This window comes from Eretmochelys imbricata, chromosome 3, assembly GCF_965152235.1.
Source record: "Eretmochelys imbricata isolate rEreImb1 chromosome 3, rEreImb1.hap1, whole genome shotgun sequence".
Lineage (NCBI taxonomy): Eukaryota > Metazoa > Chordata > Testudines > Cheloniidae > Eretmochelys > Eretmochelys imbricata.
In genome coordinates this window covers 83096871-83122159 of record NC_135574.1, presented here as the reverse complement: position 1 = coordinate 83122159, position 25289 = coordinate 83096871, and the positions used below count along the sequence as shown (strand labels likewise).

General features: G+C 40.0%; 1 protein-coding gene across 4 annotated transcripts in view; it reads right to left on the bottom strand.

Moving 5' to 3' along the window:
• The window catches only part of FOXO3 (forkhead box O3), a 149073-nt gene extending 125077 nt beyond the window's left edge, over positions 1 to 23996 (bottom strand). For 2 of the 4 annotated variants that reach the window (XR_013345610.1, XR_013345609.1), the window contains exon 1: positions 21962 to 23971. Coding sequence is in view for 2 of the 4 variants with exons in the window: in XM_077812905.1 (XP_077669031.1) it covers positions 21962 to 22528 (567 nt within the window). In the remaining 2 variants the exon portion in view is untranslated. Of the gene's footprint in view, positions 1 to 21961 lie in introns of all 4 variants that reach the window. The other 2 variants (XM_077812905.1, XM_077812904.1) reach the window with 2 other exon arrangements.
• Between the last annotated feature and the right edge of the window lie 1293 nt (positions 23997 to 25289).

The following is a 25289-nucleotide window of genomic DNA, read 5'->3' as shown; positions in this document are numbered from 1 at the left end:
GAAATTCACAGTTAAAACTCAAAATCCCATCTGATGCTCTAATCTCATTCCATAATATGTTGACTCTGGTTTGTAAACCTTTCCTCCCCCGCCCTGGAACCAGAATTTAAAACAAACAAAAGACACAATGGAAGGCATTAATACCACTGAGACATTGTGAGTTTTCTGGTTCAACTTTCAATTTCTTTGATTTTCTGGTTGTGTCAGATCTTTGACGTTGCACAAATGTGGTTATATTTATAGCTGAATAGGTTAACATTTTTGAACTGGAATAAATTTCAATACAAGGTGTGAAGGCTGGAAAACAGAAGTTATTAAAACACACACACAAACTACCTGTGGGTACATCCTAATAATTGGATTGTGTTTTAATATCTACACAGTATTCTCCAGGGACACATTGGCTTCATTTAGGTATTACAGCAGAAATAATTTATCTGCAGTTTAAAAGTGAATCTTTTCATTATAAAAAAGTATGTAAGAAAGGACCCCTCGAAGTACGTGCAAACAATCCAAAGAAAAACAAAACAGCTTTAAAGTCACAGAAAGGTCTATAGAAGAATTTCCTGCTTCTCAAATTTTAGTTACTACTAAAGCCTCAGCCCAGTCTTGGATACTTGACAGAAATGTTCCTTTAACTTAGTTCTATAGTTTTGTAAAACTGTAAATGATTAGAGACTAATGCACTGCAATCCAAGAACAAACTGTGTATTGCAGATTAATCACTTTCCAAGACTGGAAAGGAAAGATAGGATTTAGAGATAAATCTGGCCCAGTGTTTGTGCAAGCATATCATACTTCTTAGTACTGAATGTCCCAGTACTTACAGAGGAAGTAAACAATGTTCTGTGTGTGTGTGTGTGTGTGCCCATACACACAGCACTAAATATGATAGCTTGTGAAGAATGTCTAACTTTCAGTTATGAAACACATACGTCAGAGATCTCCCAGTTATTGTTGGCTACAGTGCTACTGCTCAGGAAAACTGAAAACAAAGGCCAGTTGAGATACAGACTACATTTCTCTAAGCACAAAGAGAAAAGTAGAGATGGATTAAGTATTTGCTTAAAGCCCATGGCTACACTGTTATATCCAATAAATTACCTAAAAACAATTTTAAAATCCTTAGGTTTCACAGTCAGAGAAAAAAAGATAGCCTTTTAATGAAACATCTGCCTGCTTTATCATCAAAACCAATCCTGTGCTCTTTTTGACCCTCTTGTATAAATAGCCATAGTACATAGCATATTAGAAAGAAAAATATTTTAAGCACTGCTTGTTGGGATTTACTTCTGGGGGCATACTTAGGCAACCTACATTTTCAGTGTCCCTCTAGCATCTAATCATGCTGCTTTTGGCTGCTTAAGCAGTGCCAGCTTTCATGCATTCCTCATTTCTATGTAAACATATTTACATTTGTAACTCCTGACTGGCTTAATACTACATAGACATTCTGAGGAAAATCCCACCAGTGCCTGAATTAAATGCAATGTTTTGACAGTCAATTACATACAGAATAAACAACAGACAACTGTGAATGATGGGACTATAATTCCATAGGGGATTTCTTGTGAATTCAGGAACTACAAAAGTGCTAATGTAAACAATACCTCATCTTAATAGACCTGTCAGATTTCCACAATATACCTGCAAAAAATGAACATGTGCAACTATAAAAACATGTACCATGAAAAGTTAATAGGGCATAGTGGTCAATGCAGTAGTTTGTAACCTAACTGTTAGGTCATAAATTAAAAGTAGCTTAGTACTGTCTTCCTAGTACATTACAAAATGACCACACAATGTCACATGATCAGCAGTCTACTCAAGACTTGCAATGACTGGGTAGAAGGTGGTGCTACAGATAAAAGATTGAGGTACACTGGCAAAACTTGTGTAGAAAAACTTGCAAAGGGCCGGCTTTGTAATAGCTTGGTTCACAAAAATGCTATTAGTTCCTCATTTTTAAGAGGATAAAAATTCACCCACACATTACCAAAAGACAAGAGCATCTGCAGTGGTTATTGCTGTCACCATGGCCCTCGGAACATATTCATGTGAAGTGATTCTAATCATTTTCATTATAATACTATACAAGATGTTACTGTTAGATTCTGCATTTTCTAAACCCCCCCCCCCCCTTTTTTTAGTTTGTTTTCCCCCTCTTTAGTTTAAACATGTATGGTACAAAACCACAAAACCAAACATTAAAAACATCTTGGAATCAAAAGTAAAGGACTTCTGCAATATAGTAGATTAAACATTACCCCAAATTAGCTTGCTTCAAGATCCCAAGTTTATATTTCTAGATGACCCAATGATATTTTTCTAAAAATATAAACGGCACAAAACTTTTAGAGTATGTGTTATAATACTGCAAGGAAAATACTTAGCAGAAATCTACTGTTTAAGTTCCCTCCCCAGCACAAATATCTGACTCCATATTGCAGTAGAACACCTCAATTAACAGTCACCCATTCATAACAAGATTGTGATGCAGCTGTAAGATTCCCCTACAGCAAAATCCCGCCAATGCTAGTCATTGATCCAGCAGTATGCTCTAGCTCAACTGCACAGGGTGTCTCCAATTCTTGGAAACATTATATCCCTCACTCCCTCCCCTCCCCCCAAGGTCACAGCCTCTCAGAAAATCCCAGTACATCATGACCCAGAGATGTGATTAAACAGCTGTTATCAATAGTCTGGAGCACTAAAGCACAGGATCTGAAGTACAGCAGTTAGTACAAGTGAACCCTTTAGCCTATGGAGCCACGACAGTGGCCTTGAGAGCACTGACAGCGAATAAAATATATATTTCACACTAAGGGGGGGAAAACAACAGCTTTGACTTTGAATTGTGTATGTACCTGTGCATGTGCTCATTCACATTATTTCAACTGAATGAAGTTACAGGTACATAAAGAAAGATTTAAAACATGCAAGCTCTGTGCAAATGTCTGTATTTTTTTTAAAAAAAAAAAAGCAAATAAATGGTTGATCTTACCATTACATGAATTGATCCAACTCCCAATAAAGTCAACAAGAATCTTGACTCTAAGGCCTGTCTACACTATACCTTATGTCAGCATAATTTATGTCACTCAGGATTGTAAATAAACCACCCCCTGAGCGACATAAATTACACCAATAAAAGTGCCATGGGGACAGTGCTACATTTTCAGCACAGCTGAAAACTCTCTAGTCTAATAGGAGTTGGGTCGGGCCCTAAGAAAGAAAGGAACAAATTCTGTACCCAAATACATGGGGTATATTGCTGCATATTTAAGCATCACCTTGCAGTTTTAGATAAGGGATCAGACAGATTCTCTCTGTATTTCCTATCTCAAAAAACTGCTCTCAGTTTTTTATGCATATGTGTAGTATTTACCAAGCCTATTCAAGAAAGTGCATAAGGGTAGGAGGAGAGGTTGAAGAGTTCAGGAAAACAGGAAGTTGCCAGGAAAAATCTCCTTGTATTTCCTATTCCAAATATGCAGATTAAAAGGCTATGTGCTAAAGGCAGGTATAGATTGTGCATTGGCTGTGGGCTCTATATCTTTATATTTTGCATATTATCAAAGACCTTCCTCTTACTCTTTCTTCCCACCAATTGTTTTTGAAAACAAAACCCTCACCATTGATATTAGAACAATTGTTACATGTAACATATTTTGTCACCTTTTTTAGGCTTTGATGTTTAAAACCCAGGTAAAAGGTTAGTGTGTGGGAACTGGGGGGCGGGGGGCTGAGCTAAAGTAAGAGCCCAGGTAACTCTGCAGTGAATACACACCCTAGCAGACGGAGTAGGTGAGGGCTTTTATGAGACAAACTCTGCTGACTTCACTGTGGCACCCACTTACATTAAGGCCACATTTGGCTCTATCACTATGAATTGACACAAGCGGCCATTTGTGTAGATTTCTCTCTTTCAAAGCCTTGCCACTCTCACTTGTCCTTTTCACTAACTTGGTAAAATAGGAAAGACAGCTGCCTATGGGCTTGCTAAGGCAAGAGGGTGGCAAATGGAGCACTTCTGGAGTTCAGCTTATAACCTGTTGTTTTTAAGTCTGTTTTTACTTGAAGTATTTCCCTTCACTAACAAATGTATCCCAGAATTACGGGAAGGTTGGAAGAAACTATGATTAATTCACTCCCATCTGTCACAAAGCAGACAAGGAATAGAATTCTAAGACTTTGTCTGAACTGCTCAATAGTTTAACTACTGCTCTGTTAACATCATGGGCCGTGAGTACTGAAGTACCATCCTAGATGATTTTTACTGTTTAGCGAAGAGCCGCAGCAAAACAGAAATTTAAGTCTGCATATTTAGGGCCTGATCCTGCATCCTTCATACAAACAAACAATCCTTACTTCCCAGGGTGGTTTGATTGAAATCAAAGCGACGTTAACATCATGATTTAAATCAGCAAGCAGGAAACCTTGATTTACCATATCCATTTTAATTTTCTTTTGTATTTGTACTTTCTAGTTATTTTCCTAAAGAAAAGCTGATTCTCATTAGTTGGTACCCATAAAAACATGTGATTTGTAATATATAGTTTTTACACTAGATTTGGTGCTTCTTTTTGCTAACCAGGAGAATACACTATATCCATACACATTTATTTCAGCAATTATACAACGTACATTTATTTGTTATTTTAATTTTTAAACTTTGTATTATGTTAGAAAATGATGAATGATGTATTTCTTATTTACTAGATGATTTTTTTTTTTTACTTGTGATTTGTGTCAAGCTCTATTTGGACAGAAATTACAATTCAATTAAAAAGCACAAAAACAGCATTTTAATTTATGTATTAGTTAAATAAAACTACCTTTCTGGATTCATAAGAAAAATGTTTATCAGAAAGATTATCAAAAACATGTTTTACATTTAAAACTAACTGAATTATTAAACAAAGGAAGTATTTTATCTGTGGTTAGTGAACAGAACAAATTGTTTCTGGTCACCATGCCCTTCAAGATTTTATAACCAGTAGATCTCATCTTCTCACCCCTGGTTTTTATTCGTATATTGAAAGAGGACACCAGGATTTCCTGCTTTTTCAACTCCCCATTGATTTCCTAAATTTGAATTGAGCTGAACTAGTTTAACAGACTGAAATAAAAAATCTATTCTCTTTGCACCTGCAAAAGAGACTACTGCTGTGAAAAGCTGGTTTAGCACTTCAATAAACCCTGATTCCAGGTGTTTTACCAGTGACTTCCTCTGTTCAGTGGTCTGTTTTTTAAAAAAAAATTGGCAACAAACATGTACTGCTTAATATTATTATTCTCTAATTAACTTAAATTGTTTTAATAGATGATAGTAAATTTAGGCCTTACCATAGGTTGTCAGAATTTCAGATTTAATTATAAATTGCTTTTAAAAAAAATATAAACCTGTATTTAAATCAAAAATTCTACTTAAATTAAAAAAATCAATTTTTAAAAATTCATTTTTTTTATCCACCTTGTTACTTACACAAGTAGTTCCAATGAAATGGATACGACCACTCAAGCAACTACACAGTTTCATAAGTAAAGCAACAGGACTACTCATAAGTAAAACTGTAAATTATAGGTGGTACTGGTAGCTCTGCCTATACTTACGGTTGCCCAACACTTCCCATTATAAAACCCTGTTTCCACTTGCTTATAACGATGCCAAACTTTAACAGCTAAAGTTTCCCAGGCTGGCAGCTGCTGAGGGTAATATTTTTAATTTTTTTTTAAAGTTTTAACAAAAATTGTTCAGTTGTTTCCGACAATGACATCAGGGATAAATACATTGCTTTGCTCGTGTTAAAAAAAATAATAATCTTACAATAGTTTTTTTTTTGAGAAGCTCTAGCGTCCCATGCTTTGGAGCCTGACTTAAAAATTTGGTAGCAGGTTGCCTTTGTGTCAGGGATACGCTTTTTATTGTTTGCATGAAAAACAGGCAAAAATTGGCCATGTTATAAGCGTCATTTTACCATGTAGGAAACATTTCTCTACGTTGGCCTTAACTGTTGCAAGCAGACAGAAGTGTTGATTTATGCTCTGACTACCTCTAAATTAGGCTCCTTCAGTGCCCTATTTTATACAATTCCTGACAGGTCACTATTTTGTACAAAAAACTATTGTCAGAGTGTTGCATGGCAAGGAGTCTTCACAGAAGTAGGAAAACTGTTGCCAGTGTGTCACATGGCAAGAGGAAACTTCACAGTTAATGCTCTAAGACTAAAATTCTTAGTAAATAAAGGTACTAACTTATGCGAGATCCAAAATATGTATCATACAATGCACAGGACAAGATTGAAAAAAAATGATCTAGAGGAAGCCAAAATAGGTCATTCAATCAGTGTTATTCCCCCTTCATTTTAAACACAGTACAAAGCAGTCAACTAGTTTTTCTTGCAATTAGCATCATCTTCTTCCCTCCAGGGTCTAAAATGTAGAAATGGAGCTGTTCTTACCATACAGGGACCTAGCTTTGCTACCTAGCAGTACTCATTTTAAAATTATATACACATGCAGTGAAATCCTGGCTCCACTGACTTCACTGGGACCAGGACTTCACGCACAGTATTTATCTTCTTGGATTCCTCTTCCACATTCAGAAATGGCAGGCAAAATTAGGAAAAAAATGTACACATCCTCCCACAGATTGTAATGAAGTCTTATGGGTATGCACAGGAAAAGTTCTGTCCAGCTGGCATGTCCAACTCACCTACCAAGGATGGTTGATATGTTGTTGAGTCCTAGAGGAGAGGGAATAAAACACCAGGGGCGAGGAACACTTGCATTTTGGAGGACTTGAGTGGGTGGTGAGAGACATTCAACATATATTTTAAATATATTTTAATTTTTAAAGATACTGGGGGAATTATTTTTTTAGATTAGGTAACAATTTTATTCTGCCACGTATTCTAAACTGCACCTCCAGGTCCAGTATATCTGATTTATAGACACCTCCTAGCTAATCATTTTTTGCATCAAGTTCGTACTCCTCCTCTCACTCCTCCTACATCACCACCTCCTTGTGCCCCAAATAGCTTTGCTTTGCCTGTATTGAAAATGGTCTCCCTTTGCCCTTCAAATACCTCCTTAAAACACACTCCCTTCCCCGAAGACTTTTAACAAACAGTACCCCATATGGGATTTCTACCCAATTGCAAACACGTGCAATCATCTAGTATATTATTTTAATTTGAACTGCTTTGTCTGTGGCTGAGCTAAGTTGTACATGCTTTACAGAGTGATCGACATACTGTCAGCAGAATAACAACAGCAACAATAATACTGCTGGATTTTGAGATATTAGTCACTGCTTAAACAGAATTTGAAATCTCCTGCCCTAGCCATTCAACTCTCTGAGATGATTTCAACTTTACACTCTTGGATAGATTAAACGCCTCTTTAATTTGATTATGTTTACAGCCCAAGCTACTGAAAAGTAGCAGGTGCTTATGGGAAATTCATAAAATTATCATTTTGATGAATAAAAGACGACCATTCAGTTGGAAACCTGACCTGTTCGACAAATGGTTTTTGAGTTTCAGAAGAAAGTGAAACTTCTAGTAGAACAGATTTTGTTGCATAAAACTGGGACGGGGAGTTTACATGTCTCAGTTTACACATCTTGTGCAATGACTTGAAACAGCACTGTCTCCTCTTGCAAATTCCTGGAAAATCTTCTGAAAGTCAGAGCTGAAGTCTAGAGCAGTCTAGGAAAACAAATGGCAGTTGAGAGGCTTTCAAGAAACCATGCCACTGTGCCCAGAGCGTGACCAATCTGAGAAAAAGTGACAATTTAGGAGCCCTGTTAAAAGTCTCACAAAGGCATTGTTTGTATTACAATATTCTCCTCTTATCAGAAGGCAGCTTTATGTACTGGGCTTATCAAGAAACCAATGAATACAACAGGTAAATTGCCTCCATGAGGTGCCAGCAAACATATATTTATGCTAGAGATAGGTTTATACCAGAACTTCAGGCATCAACTCGCACAAACTTTGGGAAAGTTTTGATCTGAATTATATTCTTGCTAGGCCCATCCTTTAGCAAGAATTTAAGAACCAGGAAATTCAACTTCCATAAATACTCTAGGTCAAACTGTGAGACCAGAAGCAAATATTCTGAATATAAACTGCAGAAACTTGAGCACTGTTCTATTCAAAAGCATGGGCGGAAAAAGAGGTAACGGTGGGGGTGAGGAAGGAAAACTTGCTTACACACTTCCAGATGGACTGTTTTCGTAACGCTACCTCCTTGGGGGAGAAATTTTCAAGTACAGGCTGCTAAGTACAAATTCTTCCAAGAGTCCAAGACCTTGATCTTGCCAAATGGCTTTGGGCAGATAATGTGGCTCCAGAGAGGTGCCAGGGTGTGTGTGCAGCATTGTTCTCACTACATGACCAGGGCCTCAGTCATTTGGAGTTTTATTCTGAGACTGTTGGAAACAACTGAGAGAAGCACTGACCAATACAGCACCAAGCAGAAGGTGGAACAATGGATGTCTACAAGTCCTTGAATTTGTAGACACAAGAAACCAAAGGGAGGTTTTCAGCAATGAAGTGGAAGGCGAAGAAGAAAAAGACAGACGTGAAACCTATCCTGCTGTCTGAAAGGGTAAACCAACATTTTCTGTAACATCTCTGAAACAGAAAGATTTAACTGGAGAGCTCCAGGCGTAGATGCATTTTGTTCATGACTGCTGCAGTTATACCAAAAGAAGCTGATTAGAGGATCAGGAGGTACTGGGGAAATGATCAATAAAAAGACGGACTGATGGATTAAACTTTGTCTGAAGAATTTAAAATGAATATTCACCTCTGAATTAAATGAAAATATTGCTAGTACACATATTAAAAGCCCTCAACTTTTTTCAGACCGTTGTAAACTACGCTTTGCTTATTAACAGTAAATCCTTGTTGTGATGCCCACAAGTACGACTGTTTTCTTTGATACCACCTAATTAATAGCACAGCCAGAATAATACTGAACAGACAGAACAACCCTTTCAAATTTGCACACAGATACAGATGACAGAATCAAAATCATAACTGAATGAGAGAAAGATGCAGAGAAGGGGTCTAGATGAAATGCAGGGGTGGTGCTGGGGATAGCTAGTACTAGAGATTGGAAATCAAATATCTTTGTGGTAGTAGTCATGGTGAAGAGTGGGCTAATCCATACAACATGATCCATAAAGAACACAAATGTATCTCCACAGATTAAAGGCAACATTTCCAAGGGTGACCACTGATTTTGGATGTCTCTGTTTTTTCAGTGCCCAACTTGGACCGGATGTTGAGCACAGGAAGCTCCTTTTGACTTCAAGTTGAAATTTGCTTTGAGATATTTGTAAATGGCATTCACTAGAGAGCCTCTGAACCCTCTATGTTTATGCTTGCAGAAAAAGTGAATCTACTATTTTCAATATTAGTCTGGTTTAGCAAAGCATATTAATTATGAGACTTTGGAGACTCATTACTTTGTTTCTGGTTATGAACACACCATGCACATTGGTCAGATTCCCTGTCAGGTGTTAACAATGACTGAGCAGGGTACAAAGAAGCTACACTAGAATTTGCATCCGAATTGTAGCAGCTCCCCCCAGGCAGAGGCTTCTGATCTATGTGGATAAACAGGGGAGGGTGGGAACTGTATTGTCAGAATGAGTAATCAAACAGTTTTCAGCACAGCAAGGATAACAGTGAGCCCTTGAAATAGTAATGCTTACAATCACAGACTGAAATTGTGTCAAAACAAACAATCTTCTCAAGTACAGCTATATTGATGTATACGTTAGAGAGGACTTACATAGGTTACTTCCTTCTGAATAAAAATGAAGTTATAGAAGATGACTCTACCTCTTCTAAAACTAAAATGTTCTATACAGGTGAAAACTGTTATACAGTATAACTGTGCAGGTATCTTGTACAGCAAAACTCTCCATAAAGATAAGGGGAAAAGACAAAACACTCCCCCACCCCCCTCCGCACCACCCCAAAAAAACAACCTCTGACTTTTGGAAGATGCCTATCTACCCAAGCTGCAAGTTGTATCAAGGATGAAATTTACCCCAACCCTGGGAGCCCTCATAAATAAGGGTCTACTTAAATGGCAGAGAAATCCTACATTTTTCACAACTTGGTCATGGCATAAATAGCAAATTTCACGGGTGTGTTCATACAGTATATATACAACAAGTATTGTACTGTACTACTATCACCTTTACAATGAGGAGTGAAGAAGTGGGTTTTTTACCCACGAAAGCTTATGCCCAAATAAATCTGTTAGTCTTTAAGGTGCCACCGGACTCCTCGTTGTTTTTGTGGATACAGACTAACACGGCTATCCCCTTATACTTACTATCACCTTTGCAAGTTGCCCTGAATAAAGAAGGCTGCTAAATGAATTAGTAATAATAAAGTATAATACACAAAGTTGTACATAAAGCTTAGAAATACATATATATGCTTACTTAAATAAAATAGTCCATTTTAATTGTTAAACACCGGCATGCAGCATCCACCAGCAGTTGCAGTTCATTTTTTCTGTCTCTGTGGGGTGAATACCTGTCCATACATTGAAACTGCACATTCTGCATCCACAGAATTGGTAGGAATTGTAAGGTAGCATTTTGTCAACTTGTAGAGATTTGGAAACCAATCAGAAACAGAGTCCCAAAACTGAGTTACTTTTACTGGCATCTGGCATTCTTTGACAAAGGTCAGGTAAGCACATTCATTGTCATTATCTTTCTCCCACTCAGGAATTGCTTGAATTACCTCAGGGTCAAACCACAGAAAAGGCCCCTGATTTGTGTTGAAAAAGTGAACAGCACTCAAAAAGTAAGCAGCTGGTTGTTTAAACAGAGGTGGAAGTGACTGATCATACCTGTAGTAGTGGTTTAACTTTTCTGCTATTTACTGGAACACTTCTTGCCTGCAGCTATTTTCTGTTTGCCAGCCTGAAAGTTGCTGCGATGCCGTATCTCGGATCAGATCTATTAGTTTGTTGTATGCTTTGTGAATCAAAACCTGCCGACTTTCAAACCATGTTAGAAGCTGCATGAACTGGACTGCATTCTCAGCCATGAACTTCACTTGGTCTTCAATGTCGCTCAGAGACTTTAGGCAAAGACTGTGTGCCTGATGTGATTTCAAGCACCTCACACCCAAAGTGCTGCTGGTAGTATTTAATATTCTTTGCATGGTGGTAAGCAACTGCATTAAACCATGAATTTCACCTTGTGATCACTTCAGGTGGAAGCATCACTGCTTGGCTAACACTTTGATTGGCCTTGAATCGTAGTTTACAGCTTAGACAATGCTTGAATATTTTTTTAAAAGAAGAATCCAGCATATCCACATGAAGGAAATGTGTGCACAAGAGATCAACGGCCATTAAAAGGAAATGTGCATTACAGGTAACATGAATTACACTGGGCATCGTTCCTTGTAGTACATCAGAGAAAGCTTTGCACATGTACATCACGTCAGAGAGAAATGCTGAGACCTTGCTGAAATCTAAGCCTTAGTTTACAACAACCTTTACTACAGCTTGTGATTCAGTTGAAAAATTTATCAAGTCAAGCAGAATGGTTCCGTTAGGAAAACAGGCATACAGTTGTCTTTCCAGCTGCCAGATACAAATAAAAAGTGGAGTAAGTACATATCCTGTGCATCTTTTTCTCCATCAGCTACAACTGAAGTGGAATTATATTCCACTCCTTCTAGACAATCTTGGCAAAATTTGTTTGCACATGGGAGCATTTGGTACGTGCTTTCTAAAGTACTCTCTTTGTTTCAGATTATCCATTTGTTTCTCAAGGTATGTTGACAGCAGTGAAGGTCTCCACTAACTCCACTGTAGGTTTCTTTTTGCTAAACTACTTTCTTTGTTCTTTTAAACAGTGTGGCCACCGTCGTGAGTTTTGTGTTCTGATCCGTAGCCTCTGCACATGCTTTTTGGTTCATAGGTGATTCAGAATCAAAATGACGATCAATCATGTTTTTTCTGAACAAACCTAGAGTCACGCTGCGAGATGAACAAAACAATTCACCACCGTCTGCAGGTAAGGTTCTTACTAGGTGCTGCTTCACACGACTCAAAGCAGAAATGTTTTTTGGCTTTTGTTGATTTGTCAGCCATCTTTATATGCAATAACGATCCTTTCGCTCGACCTGATGGCTCTCGTGCTCACTTATTGACACACTCTCAATCTAAGATCTACTATATTGACTGTCGTGCTCACTTTAGTCTATGTCATGCAACTTGACAGACACTCTCAATCAACTATACACTATGATGATTGCAGTGATATTGCATTATAGACATCTGTTTTTGCATTGTGGTAATCACAGAAGTTTTGCAGCACATTTATGAATAATACATATTTATATTTTGAAGGTTAATTTAGCAAACAATCCCGTATTTCACAATTTCAGTGAAATCCGCAAAACTGAGAATTAAGTAGGCCCCTACTCATAAATCTCTATACTTTACTTACATTTTATATTAAGGACTTATGTGGCTTAGGTAGTGCATAGAGCCTTGTGCTGAACCTCAGCACTGGGGGAAATTTCACCCTGAGAGAGGAGGAGTTTGCAAATAATTAGTAAATTCTACATTTACAAACTTTTAGCTTTGAAACTAAGTCTCAGGCTAGGGCTACACCACACAGTTAACGCAGGTGATTGCCACTCAGGTCTGAGCACCCAAGTTAGCATAGCCCAGGTTTGGGTACTTCCATAGCAAACGTCTACCTGTGTTACTGTGTCCTCATTTTTCAGAGTAACAGCCGTGTTAGTCTGTATTCGCAAAAAGAAAAGGAGTACTTGTGGCACCTTAGAGACTAACCAATTTATTTGAGCATAAGCTTTCGTGAGCTACAGCTCACTTCATCGGATGCATACTGTGGAAACTGCAGAAGACATTATATACACAGAGACCATGAAACAATACCTCCTCCCACCCCACTCTCCTGCTGGTAATAGCTTATCTAAAGTGATCACTGCTGGTGGGATGGAAATTGTTGAAATTGTTGAAATCATGGTGGAATTGGCCCAACTTGATTATCATACACATTGTAAGGAGAGTGATCACTTTAGATAAGCTATTACCAGCAGGAGAGTGGGGTGGGAGGAGGTATTGTTTCATGGTCTCTGTGTATATAATGTCTTCTGCAGTTTCCACAGTATGCATCCGATGAAGTGAGCTGTAGCTCACAAAAGCTTATGCTCAAATAAATTGGTTAGTCTCTAAGGTGCCACAAGTACTCCTTTTCTTTTTGTGTCCTCTTGTTTCTGCACTCACTCATGTGCATCTGAGTGCATAACCCAGGGCTCTTTGGGCTGAGCTGTTCTAGGATTCTTTCCCAGTCAACTGTGTCAATTGAAAAAGAATGTGGGAAGGGAACTGGAGGAATATCAGTATTTGAGTAATTTTATCTGCATCCTCACTGAAAAGTGGATGGATTCCAGACTGAGATAAAGTGAAGCCTGGGCTCTAACCTGCACCCCCAGTCAGGTAAGCTAGCCTGGGCTTAAAGCACCCCAAACCCAGGCCAGAGGTTTTTCTGTGTGCATAGTAGAGGAAGTTAAGGCTATAAAATCGGGTAAGAACATGTTATGTAGACATACCATCAAAGTCTGTACTATCATGGCTTTTCATCTCTCAAAATTACACTCAGATTCTTCTCTTGCTTGTTTTCTTTAGTTCTTCAATAAACAATATTTTAAGTTTGAATTTGACTGTTAATGTTGGGGTACAGATGCTGACTGAGCACCCAGAAAGAAGAAAATCTCTATTTACAGGTAATCAAGTGGGCGAACAAGTCCAGAACTACCCTTGCTCAAAAAAAAAAAAGGGGGGGGGGACCTTTGGAGGATCTGAAATCTCTGTCTAGAGCTAGAGTCCCATACTGACATACAAAGAGTGCACACTCTCAGACTATAAGGATGCTGGTGTATGGTTAGAGGAATATAGATCAAACTAATACAGAAGGTCTTCTAGTTAAAATAAACAAATGCCTTTAGATCATGAAAGCGATGTTCCAAAATTATTCAATTTAAATAATTTATTCTTAATCATTTATTCCATGTGGTAGAAAAGCTGAGGCCAACCTGCCATAGCATGAGAACAGAGTAGAACACAATGATAAATATACAACAATATAGAAGTAAATACAGGTCCAGTCTAGACAAGGAAAATAAGTTGTGTTTGAAAACATGTTAGGTAACACGTTAGCTAACAAGTTTTTAAACATGACTCTGTACCTACCATTTAAACAACACCTTCAGTAACATATTAGCTGGTCATGGTCAACTCTAGAAAGGAATCTAGGGTTCACAACAACCTGCTAGCACATTTTTAAACACTGCTGAGCCTGTTTCTGGTTTATATTAAGGCCGGTTTACATCTCTATGGCAGTGTAAAGGGTCTTAATCTCTCTAAACTCTAAAAGGGGCCACAGGCTAAAGGAAAACTAGGCCCCTGTCTTTGTTTACCCTAGGTGCTACGTGGTGTTTAAAACATGTTAATTAACACGTGTTAGCTATCATGTTTGCTAAACACACCACATTTTCCTAGCCTAGACAGGACTGAGAACTATAGCGTGTAGTAATGGTCAGGAAAGTGTACAAAAATAAAATAGCATAAATAATTGTCATTAAACTGCTGTGGTGCTAAGCAAGCAGTATTGAATTGAATGATTTTGCACATAACTTGACAAGTTACTACTAAACACTGCAATACATTTCGGTAGCCACACCGAAAGCAACCCAAACCCCAGAGTGTTCTGTTATCAGGTAGGTCATTCTGCACACTTATCAAGAGCTCTGTCTACCTCTGCTGTGAACGCTATTTGGGCCTCACTTAACATTTTCAGAACCTGTGATTATTTGGGGATAGCGACATCAGCTGAGGTGGCAGACACATCTGTATCAGAAAGGCCCTTCAGTAAAGGCATTCCTCAGTTGAACATGATTGGAGAAACACTGTCAAATAGCTCCATCGCACCTACAATAGCTACTACATGGATGCAAATGTTGGAGAAACTGAGCAATTTTAATGTAGGTTATTCAGATATCTAAAGCATAGGTAGATGAGTTAACAGATATAAGATGAAATAATGGATGTAAGATGGTCATGACCATCAGTTTATGTGCCTTATTACCTACCTCTGACTTCTACTGGAAGGTTAAAAAGAAAGCAAAAAAGATTTACCATTTTAAATAGTGAAAAGAAAAGGAGTACTTGTGGCACCTTAGAGACTAACAAATTTATTTGAGCATAAGCTTTTGTGAGCTACAGTTTGGATCATCTTCCATCCATCTGATGTGAGAACTGTATAGTCTGCCAATTTAGAATTTTGGGCAGGAACTGTGTAGTCTCTTTATTTTGTTCAGTTCTGAGTACACTGACCAAACTCACTTAAATAGTTCACCAAAGCACAACACACTAAGGCGTTGAACTAGCAAAGCTCTGAAACATGTATTTTAAGCATCCAAGTAATATCGCAGAAGTCCCAAAGGGCTACTCACATGTTTAAAGTTAAACATGTGCTTAAGTGCTTTACTAAATGGCTATCTAAACAGTCATACTACAGTTCCTTGTCCACACACTTCTGTATGAATCATTAAACTACTTTAGATTTCACATAAAAATTAAGAATATAGTACAAAGCTGGAAAACAATTACTCCAGATAGTCGGGTCCCAGAACAGGGAAGTAGTGCACAGAGTGCAACTGATGCGATTCTGGTAAATTTCATTCTGCTGCTCCTATTAGGCTGTGTCTACACTTCCACTTTCAGCGCTAAACCTTTTGTGGTGCAGAGGTGTGATAAAACACACCCCTGAGCAACAAAAGTTTTAGCGCTGAAAAGTGCCAGTATAGACAGTGCATTATTGCTCGTTCGGGGTGGGTTTTTTTTAATCGCCGGGAGAGCTCTTCCCCGGCAATAAAGCATGTCTACACTGCCCATGTCACAGCGCTGCTGCGGCCGTGCTGTAACATGGGTAGTGTAGACATACCCTTAGAGAAGCTAAGTGCAGTTCCTACTGGAAGAGAAGTGAGAAGGGAAGAGATTGGTGCTGCTCCCTCCCCACAGTCTTTCAAAAACGGTGCTGACCTTGGATGTCACTGAGGGCTTGTCTACATGGGGAGTTATTCCAAAACAGCTATTCCTGATTACCTATTCCTGGCACATTTACCAGATATCTAGATGGATAACTAAATCTCATAGACAGAGGCTCATATCAAAGATGTGTGGGACTCTCTGTCTACACATAAAAAATAATCCAGAATAAGGCAGGATGTGAATTTAAACTATTCATTAACTATTGCCAGTTACTATGCCTGATTAATTGCATGTGTGGATGTTCTTATTCTAACAGAAGACTGCCTTATTCTGAATTAGCTTAATCCACTTTGAAGTGAATTCAGATAATTTGGAATGAAACATACTTATTGCAGAATAAGAGTGTCAATGTGTGGAATTAATCAGGAATAGCTATTATGGAGTAACTCCATGTGTAGACAAGCCCGCAGTGACATTTAACAATTACAACATCTAGGTAGGTTTTACAGTCACTAAAAACAAAGCTGAATTATAGTATATTCATGTTTGGTGTCACCTTTCAAATAAAGTTTCCAAAAACAATTACACATACTAGTAACTGGTCTTTATCCTTCGTAAGGAACATGTGAAAAACTATTAGGCTCATGATACAAAAATAAAACAAAACAAATGGTCTGCATTTAAACTCAGGAATTATTGGTAGATGTTCATAAAGGACCAATTTCACAGTCTTGGGATTCTGCTCAATAAAGAGGAAAATAGTCCCTCTAGTGTACTCTTCATGTAGAGAAAGAATTGAGTTTCACAAAGTATTGCCATAAGAAGTTACAAAATAATATTATAGCAAGAGATACCAAAGTACTTACAGAAGTTACAGTGAAACTGCACATTCCTCCAACCTACATACAAAGGTGCCTGAAGATACCATTTCAGGGCAGATGGAAAATATTGAGCAAAGGAAGTTACTGAATCCTGAACAATTTAACAAAGTAATAAAAATCAGTTCTAATACACTGATTTTGTGAATGCATATTTTTAATGCAGCATTTTGATGTGGCATTAGATACTTTCATTTAGAAACTGAACACGTGCAAGTCTGGTGAACAGGAACCTCTGTGGTAGTAATGATAAAATTCGCCTACATATTGTGCACTGACAAGACACTATCAGGACATGTGCTTCTGTACAACAGAGCATACACAGTCTCTTTCTTTCAAAGCATTTTCTTCATAGACATCAAATACTAAAATACTCACTTTTATCACTCTTCAAAGCAGTGAGCAGATATTGAATCATATATCTAAATAACTGTGGGTGGTTTGGAAACATATAAGTCAGTATTGAAAAGACCTGCATGTGAGTATACTAGAGTGTATGCTGCATCTAGGAAGATTTATTATATATTACTGCACTAGTTAGCTGCCATCCACCGTTAGATAAGCTGACATTCCAATGGGTTGCGAGTGGGGGGGGGAACAAATCAGCCTGTTGGTGTGTGAACTGGACAAATCTTATTTGAATTAGAGGAAACATAATGTTGTCTTCCTAACCACACCTGAGTATTCATTTCTGCTTTAATGCCTTAGGCAAAAAAAAAAAAAAAAAAAAAGCAGGTGAATGATAGTTGTAATTTTAATGCATAGCTTTTAAAGTCATTGTTCTGGGGGAGAATAATCTAAGATAGTTTTATGAAGTATGTTCTTCTGCTGATTACACTGGAAACAAAATTAATATTTCATATATAACATGTATGATAATAAAACTAAGTTATCTTTTTCACCTTTATTTAAAATAACAGTTTCCCCTTTTGATGCAAGAGGGAAATAACACTGTTAAATGTGTTCTTTGTCTACGAAGCTCAAATTATTTATATAATAAAATAATTGTAGACTATGGTAAAAGGCTTTCTCATACACAAATCTTTATCATTTTTAAAATCTCAGTTTCCCTGTCACTTTTCCCAAGGTCCAAAGTGAAAAGCTTAGTCATATGTCCTTTAAACAGTTATATCCCATACTTATGAGGGAAATAAAATGATAAAACAGTGTATATTCATTTACTGTGTTTTAGATACCAACAGGATGTCTACACAGCAGCTGGGAGGTGTAATTCCCAACACAAGTATATGTATGCTCCTTACTCTGCTTGAGCTAGCGCCTAAAAAGAGCAGAGTGGCCACGGCAGAATGGGCAGCAGTTCAGCCTAGCCATCTGAATACATTCCCAGGGCACTGGGCAGGACTTCACTCAGGCAGCCAGCACAAGACACCACCTCTGTGGCCGCACCTACGCGTCTTTATTTAGATGCTAGCTCAAGCCGTGCTAGCACACAGGAGCTGGGAATCACTCTCCAAGCTACTGTGGAAACAACCCATTTCAGATGTAGATGGAGTCTAACAGGATTGTTTCCATAAAAAGTAACTGATATTCCAGTCAAGAAACAGAAAGATCCCTGTTTTAAATGCATATGCACACCTTAAAAAGAACACTAATCCTGTCAGAAATTAAAATCTCTGTTTTGGGATGCCTGGCAGATTATTAGCTCCTGACCTCTCCTTCCCCGACTTTATCACATTCCTATCAGCCACACACACACATATGCACAGATTGCTAAGAAAATCAAACATGTTACCGTCAGTTTCAAAGACAACTTGCACTCAACCATAAACAAGATTTTGAGCTTCTAATGTGCCCTCATCTTCTGATGAAGGTCATTTTAGAGACCAGTGAGAAACTTCTGAACTAAATTATATCAGTGAAATCTCAAAGGATCCAAGTTTTTAATATTTTAATTAGCTCCGAGTACCAGTTAATACTGCACAGAAATGGAATCAATATCAAATTAAAAGTATAAATTGTCAGAAAAACTGCAAGCGTATTAAGCATACTAATCAATGTTAGCACTTTGCATGATGGCCAAGATCCTACTTCCACTAAAGTCAGTAGGAATTTTGCCACCAAATTCAATGGAAGTAGTATTAGACCCTATACATTATAGGTTGTGTTATAATTTTTAGTTCCATTTGATTTGATATCATTGACTGAAAACTCAAAGTACTCAATAAAAGACTGGATTTGTCATAGCAGATAAGACAGAACAGCTGAGGTCTGAAACCAATGCTTTTGCAAAGGACATAAAAGTATATATTTGAAAGCAAGGATTGTCATATTCGATTTAAGCCTTATCACACTCTCTATCATGCTTGTGGAAGCTCATCAAATTCAATGTATAAAATAGGCATCCAATTTTAAAATGCATCTGTTTTTAAGATATCAGTCTTGAATTAAATAACTGGCCTTTTTTCTTAAAATATTTCCCTAGCCTGAGTCAAATGCAGTGCAAACATTTTTCCTGTAATGCTCCATTTGGGAGGGGAAAATCCTGCATCTGTATTCAAATTAATTTCCTAGTGGTATGTCTTACTCTGAAATCAAAACATAAGAATGGGTTACTAGCATAAGAATATATGAGACTCTTCCAGCTTATACATTTCCAACTCATTTGTTTTATATCATGTAAGCTCTCTATTATTTGAATCAAATAAGGAGATTCAGCAGGAAAGTTAACTTCTATATAATACTGTATGCTAAAACTTCCTCAAGAATCCTCCTCCTATCATCCACTAAGACGCTCAATCATAAATGGCACATAGTGGCACCATGATGTAATTTAACTGAACCAGTCTTCCCTCCTTTGTAAACAGCACCTACATCGTGCAAGTGCCCATTCTTACTGTGCAGCTGCAACATTTAAATAAATGGCATTTTAGCAAATGGCATACTAACAGATGAACATGCAATACCAAAGCAAACGCTTTTTGTAAAGTACTTTTAAAATGTTGTCTACCCAATATTAGCTACTAGTAAGACCTTTATTTTAAAAGCGATCTTCAAAAGCAAAAGCCTGACTATATACAATGTGTTTTCACATGCACAAAGTAAACAATCTGGAAAATGATTTTTTCTCTAATGTCTTTACATTATAACAATCATAGGTGTGATTTGTAAAAACTGTAAATAAAAATTTCTCAGATATGTGTGATTTTTCAATTGATGTTGTCCCTATATGCACTAACATACCAGGAAAAAAATTCCAAACATTCAGAGAAGTCACCCTTTAAAGAATTCCACCATTAATTTAACTTTATAAAGAAAAGCATATACCTTTCTTGGCTTTTTTTGGGTGGAGGGAGGAATTTCAATTTTTCTTGAAAAACTAGTAGTAATTCTATATTTGAACTCTGAGATTTGCATCTGTATATTTTTGGCCTACTACTGTCACATGCAACAGCTAAGATTCCTATAATTGAAAAAAATTGAAGAAAACATATTTGTCTATTTTCAGTTTGTTGTTTTGATCATTTGACAGCATTCTGTGTATAGTCTTCCCACTGTTTCCTCTGTATTTAGTTAATTTTTACTGTTTCTGTGAGAAACAAGGTGGGTTAGGTCATCATATCTTTTATTGGACTAACTTCTGTTGGTGAGAGAGACAAGCTTTCGGGCTTGCACAGAGCTCTTCTTCAGGTCTGGCTGAGTCTTCTGCAGAGCAAGGGAAGAAGGGGGGACATTTTTTTCTCCGAATTCAGAAAATGCGATTGTAAAACCACAAAAATTGACAGGTTTCAGAGTAGCAGTCATGTTCGTCTGTCTTCGCAAAAAGAAAAGGAGTACTGTGGCACCTTGGAGACTAACAAATTTATTTGAGCATAAGCTTTCACGACCTACAGGGGGATTCCAACGCAGATGTGGTCCCCGCAATTACTCTTAACTCATTTTTAACTGACTAGATTTCAGGTTGACGGTGTCCATTTAAGCACATCAGGCTAAGCACACCGAGACAATTCGTCCAACAGTTAACATTTTATTTGGCTGCAGCAGGGTCACTGTGATCTCAGAGGCCACGCCACACACCCCCTTTAAATCACGTGCCTCGAGCATTAAAGAAACTGACATGGGCCAACAGAGAGGAGTCAGCCAAGTTCATCTAAACAGAGAGCCCCTCTCCCAGCCGAGAAGCCGCCTGCTTCGCTAGTACATAGTGGAGGCAGTCTGGGTCACTCTCAAATTAGCAAACATCAGCTACCGGTTCAGTCAGCAGCAGGTGCTGGGGCCCGGCCAGCCAAGCAATAAGAAGAGGAGTCTCACCAGAGCTTTCCAGGAAGCTCATTGGACTCCGGTGCCTCCCACGTTTAATATTTAACTGGAGAACCGTGCAAGGCAGAGTTTGCCTGGCAGATGTCACTCCAAGGAAGAGGAAGGTGCAAGACGAGGAGCTCAAATGGTTGAGAGGCCCAAGAGTCCAAGGTCTCCCCGAGTATCTGCTTCTTGCATTTCAAAGGCAGGAAAGACCTACTCCCCACGCTCCCCCGGCTGGTGCACTGACGAGCCCGCTGCCTGCCAAGTGAGGGGCTGGGATCGAAGTATTGTGCTCCACGGACACTGCACGAAAACGCTGCTCCTCAGCGTTAGGCGAACAGCAGTTAATTACTTTAATTCCGGCCGAGGGCGCCTCGGTCACACATCGCCCCTCCGACCAGGGGGCCAGCCCGCCCCGTGCCACGCCAGCTCCTCCGCACCAGCGCACCGGGGGTGCCGCACACGGGCCTGCTACTGGGTTTACCTGGCTGAGCGCGGGCGCTTCCCCGCGGGGACCCCCCCCCCCCCCGCCTCCTCCCGGGCACCCTCCCTGTACCTTTACCCCGGGACCGCCGCCCGAGAGCCTCCCTAGCCCCCGTCCTGAGTGCCACTCCTGCCCCCCCGGGGCACCTCCCGGCCCCCTGCCCTCTTCCACCGGGGCACCCCCCCCCCCGCCGCCATCGCTCCGCCAGCCCTCCCCTTCCAGCCCCCCTCTGGTCCCGGGGCACCCCGGCCCCCCTCACCTTCCAGCCGGCCGAGCTGTTGCTGTCGCCCTTATCCTTGAAGTAGGGCACGCAGCGCACCATCCAGTCGTAGATCTGGGACAGGGTGAGCCGCTTGTCCGGGGCGCTCTCGATGGCGCGGGTGATCAGGTCGGCGTAGGACAGGTTGCCCCACGCGTTCCGCCGGGACGAGCATTTCCGCGGCGCCGCCGCCGCCGCCGGCTGCCCGCCGCCCAGCCCGCTGCCCCCGGCGGCCGCTGCCCCGGGGGCCTGGCCCGAGCCCTCCGTCCCGACCCCGGACAGCGGGGCCAGCAGCCGCGCCGCCTCCTCCGGGGCCAGCGCTTCCCCTCCGCCGCCACTGCCGATGGCCATGGGCGAGCTGCCCCCTTCCTCCTCGTCGTCCTCCTCCTCGGGGATCATGGAGGCGGCGTCCGCGGCCGCTTCCCCCGAGGGCTTGGCCGGGCTCGCCTGCAACTCAGGCCTCTGTAGGGGCCAAGTGCAGGAGCGGGGCCGGCTCTGGGGCTCGAACTCGGGGTCCAGCTCCACGTCCAGGGGGGAGAGGGGGGCAGCGGGAGACGCCTCTGCCATCTTGGCTTCCCCTCCTCCCGCTGCTGCTGCTCCTGGTGCTGCGATGGGATAGACAGGTCCGGACCCCAGTCCTCCTCCTGCCGCTGCGGATCAGTGCCTACCAGGCAGGGGGGAGCGAGTGAACATGCCACTCTCCATTAAAGTCCTGCAGCCTCCTGCCTTCCCCCGCCCCCTCTCCCAGCAGACAGTGCACACACACACACACACAATACCACTAATAATCACAAGGCGATCAATAAGGGATCAGGCAAGGCCAGAGGTTCCAGATGCGCCCCTTGAGCCCGATGGGTGGGGGGATGGCGCCAGCGGCAGCCCAAACGCAGTGGAGTTGGTGCAGCTCAGTGGTGTGTGTTTGTTTATGTTTCACTCCATGCAGCTGCAGAAGCGCTCCACTGGCAATCACGCTGTATCCATCGGAGAGAGACCCCTCCAACACCACCAAGCCTGCTCCCGGCTGCTCTGGCAGACGTGTCCCTTTTTCTCTCTCTGGCCGGGGGAAAGAGAGAGGGGTCCTTCAAATTACATTGATGACTTTTTCCTCCTTCAAAACGCCCCAGAGGGAGCTGAAGTCTTAATGTACCTCCAATCGCACACTAGCATTTGCCGTACTTATGCATTCCACTTTCCAAAAAATATACAGATCTATAGATATATATACAAAACTAAATTTCACAACCAACCGAACAGGGGAAGAAAAAGCCACTCTGGATTTTTTACCCTTCTTGCGAGGAAAGCAAAACAAAAACAAATCAAATCACCAGTCTTCCAACAGGTCCAGAAGCTTTAAGCCCTCCGTCGGGCTGCCAAGAGGATGGGTTTTGTTCCAGCATCAACACCACATTCATAACCTCCTTGCTCCTGCTGCTGCCATCTTGACAGTTTTTCCCCCCTCCGCTCAAGTCATTTAAAAAACACTGGCAAAAGGGACAGAGGAAGACACATCGGCAGGGGAAGGAGGGAAGGGGAAGAACCAGCAGCAACCTCTACCCTCTCCAGCAAAAATAAAGATCCAGATTCACAGGAGGAAAAAGCAGTGCTGGCGCATGGTTTCCTGATTCTCCGGCTGCTGCGTCTTCGGCTTCTAGTCGCCTTCCCTTTAAAGGCAAAGGAGGAGAAGGCAAACAACCGCACGGTACCTCTGTAAACAGAAGGGGAAAAGCAAATGATCTGCCAGGGAGAAATAATGCTGCTGCTGCAGCTCGCCCGACCAGCCTGTCACCCTGCACTCTACTGACTTCCACATTCCTTCTCCTAACCACCAGCAGCAGCAAGCAACACAAAGTTATAGACGCACGCAGCGAGGCTCAACCTAACCATACAGCAGCCTTGTCCCCGCCCACTGGGAGGGCTGATGAGCTAAGCCGCAAGCAGAGGGGCAAGTTTCCAAGCTACTACAGAAACCTGTGTTATCATATAGATCTGTCTCTGTCAACTGCTCTGTTAATAGTCTGTCTTTAACTCCTCGAAAGTCAGGACATTCAGAAAGTAGAGTCAGAGTGTGTCATATGGTATCAGGCCATGTATGTTTCTATCACATTGCAAAGCTATACAGACTTAAAGAGACACCACCCTATTAACTATATAATATTGTAAAGCCCAGTGCCTGGCTACAAACATCTTAATTTATTCAAAGTAGAGGACGGGAGAACATCTAACTTACTTTTTTTTATTAATCCACTCTGCCACTGTCTCTGTGTGATCTTGAAGATGTCACTTCATTTGCTGTATCTCAGTTTCCCCATCTGTAAAATAGGGATTATATATATTTACTTCATAATGGAGTTGTGGGGTATAATTGATTTCTGGTTGTAAAGTCCTTTGAGATTCTCATATAGAAGTTGCTGTAAAAGTGCAACGTTGTATTTTTGTATTATTATTATTATACTGTTTGTTGACTTTCTGTATTTATCTCATTTTGGACAATGCAAATAGATTAATTAGTATCACTTCTGTTTATAGTTCATTTTAGTCAGATTCACTTAGGTGCTCATCCACTAACACATTATTTCAATATATATTGTTTGTAATCATTTCACTATTGGGTTGTAAACACAACAGAGGGGTTTTTTTGTTGTGTTTTGTTTTGTTTTGCTTTGGTTTTGTTTTAAAAACTGTTTTCATTGTAATATTTGTTCTACATTCATGGAATTGTTTCTCTTGATTTTAAACTTTGTAAAAGTTATTTTTAGAAAATCTATATTTTACGCCAAATATAATATGACAGTGTCTCTTCAAAATTTCATTCCGCACTTTGAGTGACTAGGGGAACATGTTCAGACATGTATGTATATGCATATAATTCCACTTGACTTCCTCTTTGGAGTACATACTGTAATAGAAACCACTCCTAAATAGCTCCATGGAAGGCTCTGTTAATTACTTCTACAGTCTGGCAAAGCCAACGGGTATACCAGATATAGAACTAGTAACAGAAATGTAGGTATAAATATACAACATAGCAACATAAATGTATGAGTACTGCACAGATTTGTATTTACTTTTTAAAATTCGATTTAATACAAAAATAGCATCTTCCCAAGTACCAGTTATAGACAACTGCCTATTGAAAAATTGGTTTGCTTCTAATGTGTTTCATGGCAGAAGAAAAAAATAGAATTAGCTCAGAAGACAAATAAAATTATCCTTGGTTTATTTATAATTATGGATTAGCCGTAGTGTCTGAAATAATTTGATTTTAAATGGTTATAAAAAAGTGAGGCTCTGATGCTGCATGCCTTTCTCAGTAACTCAAAACTGAGTA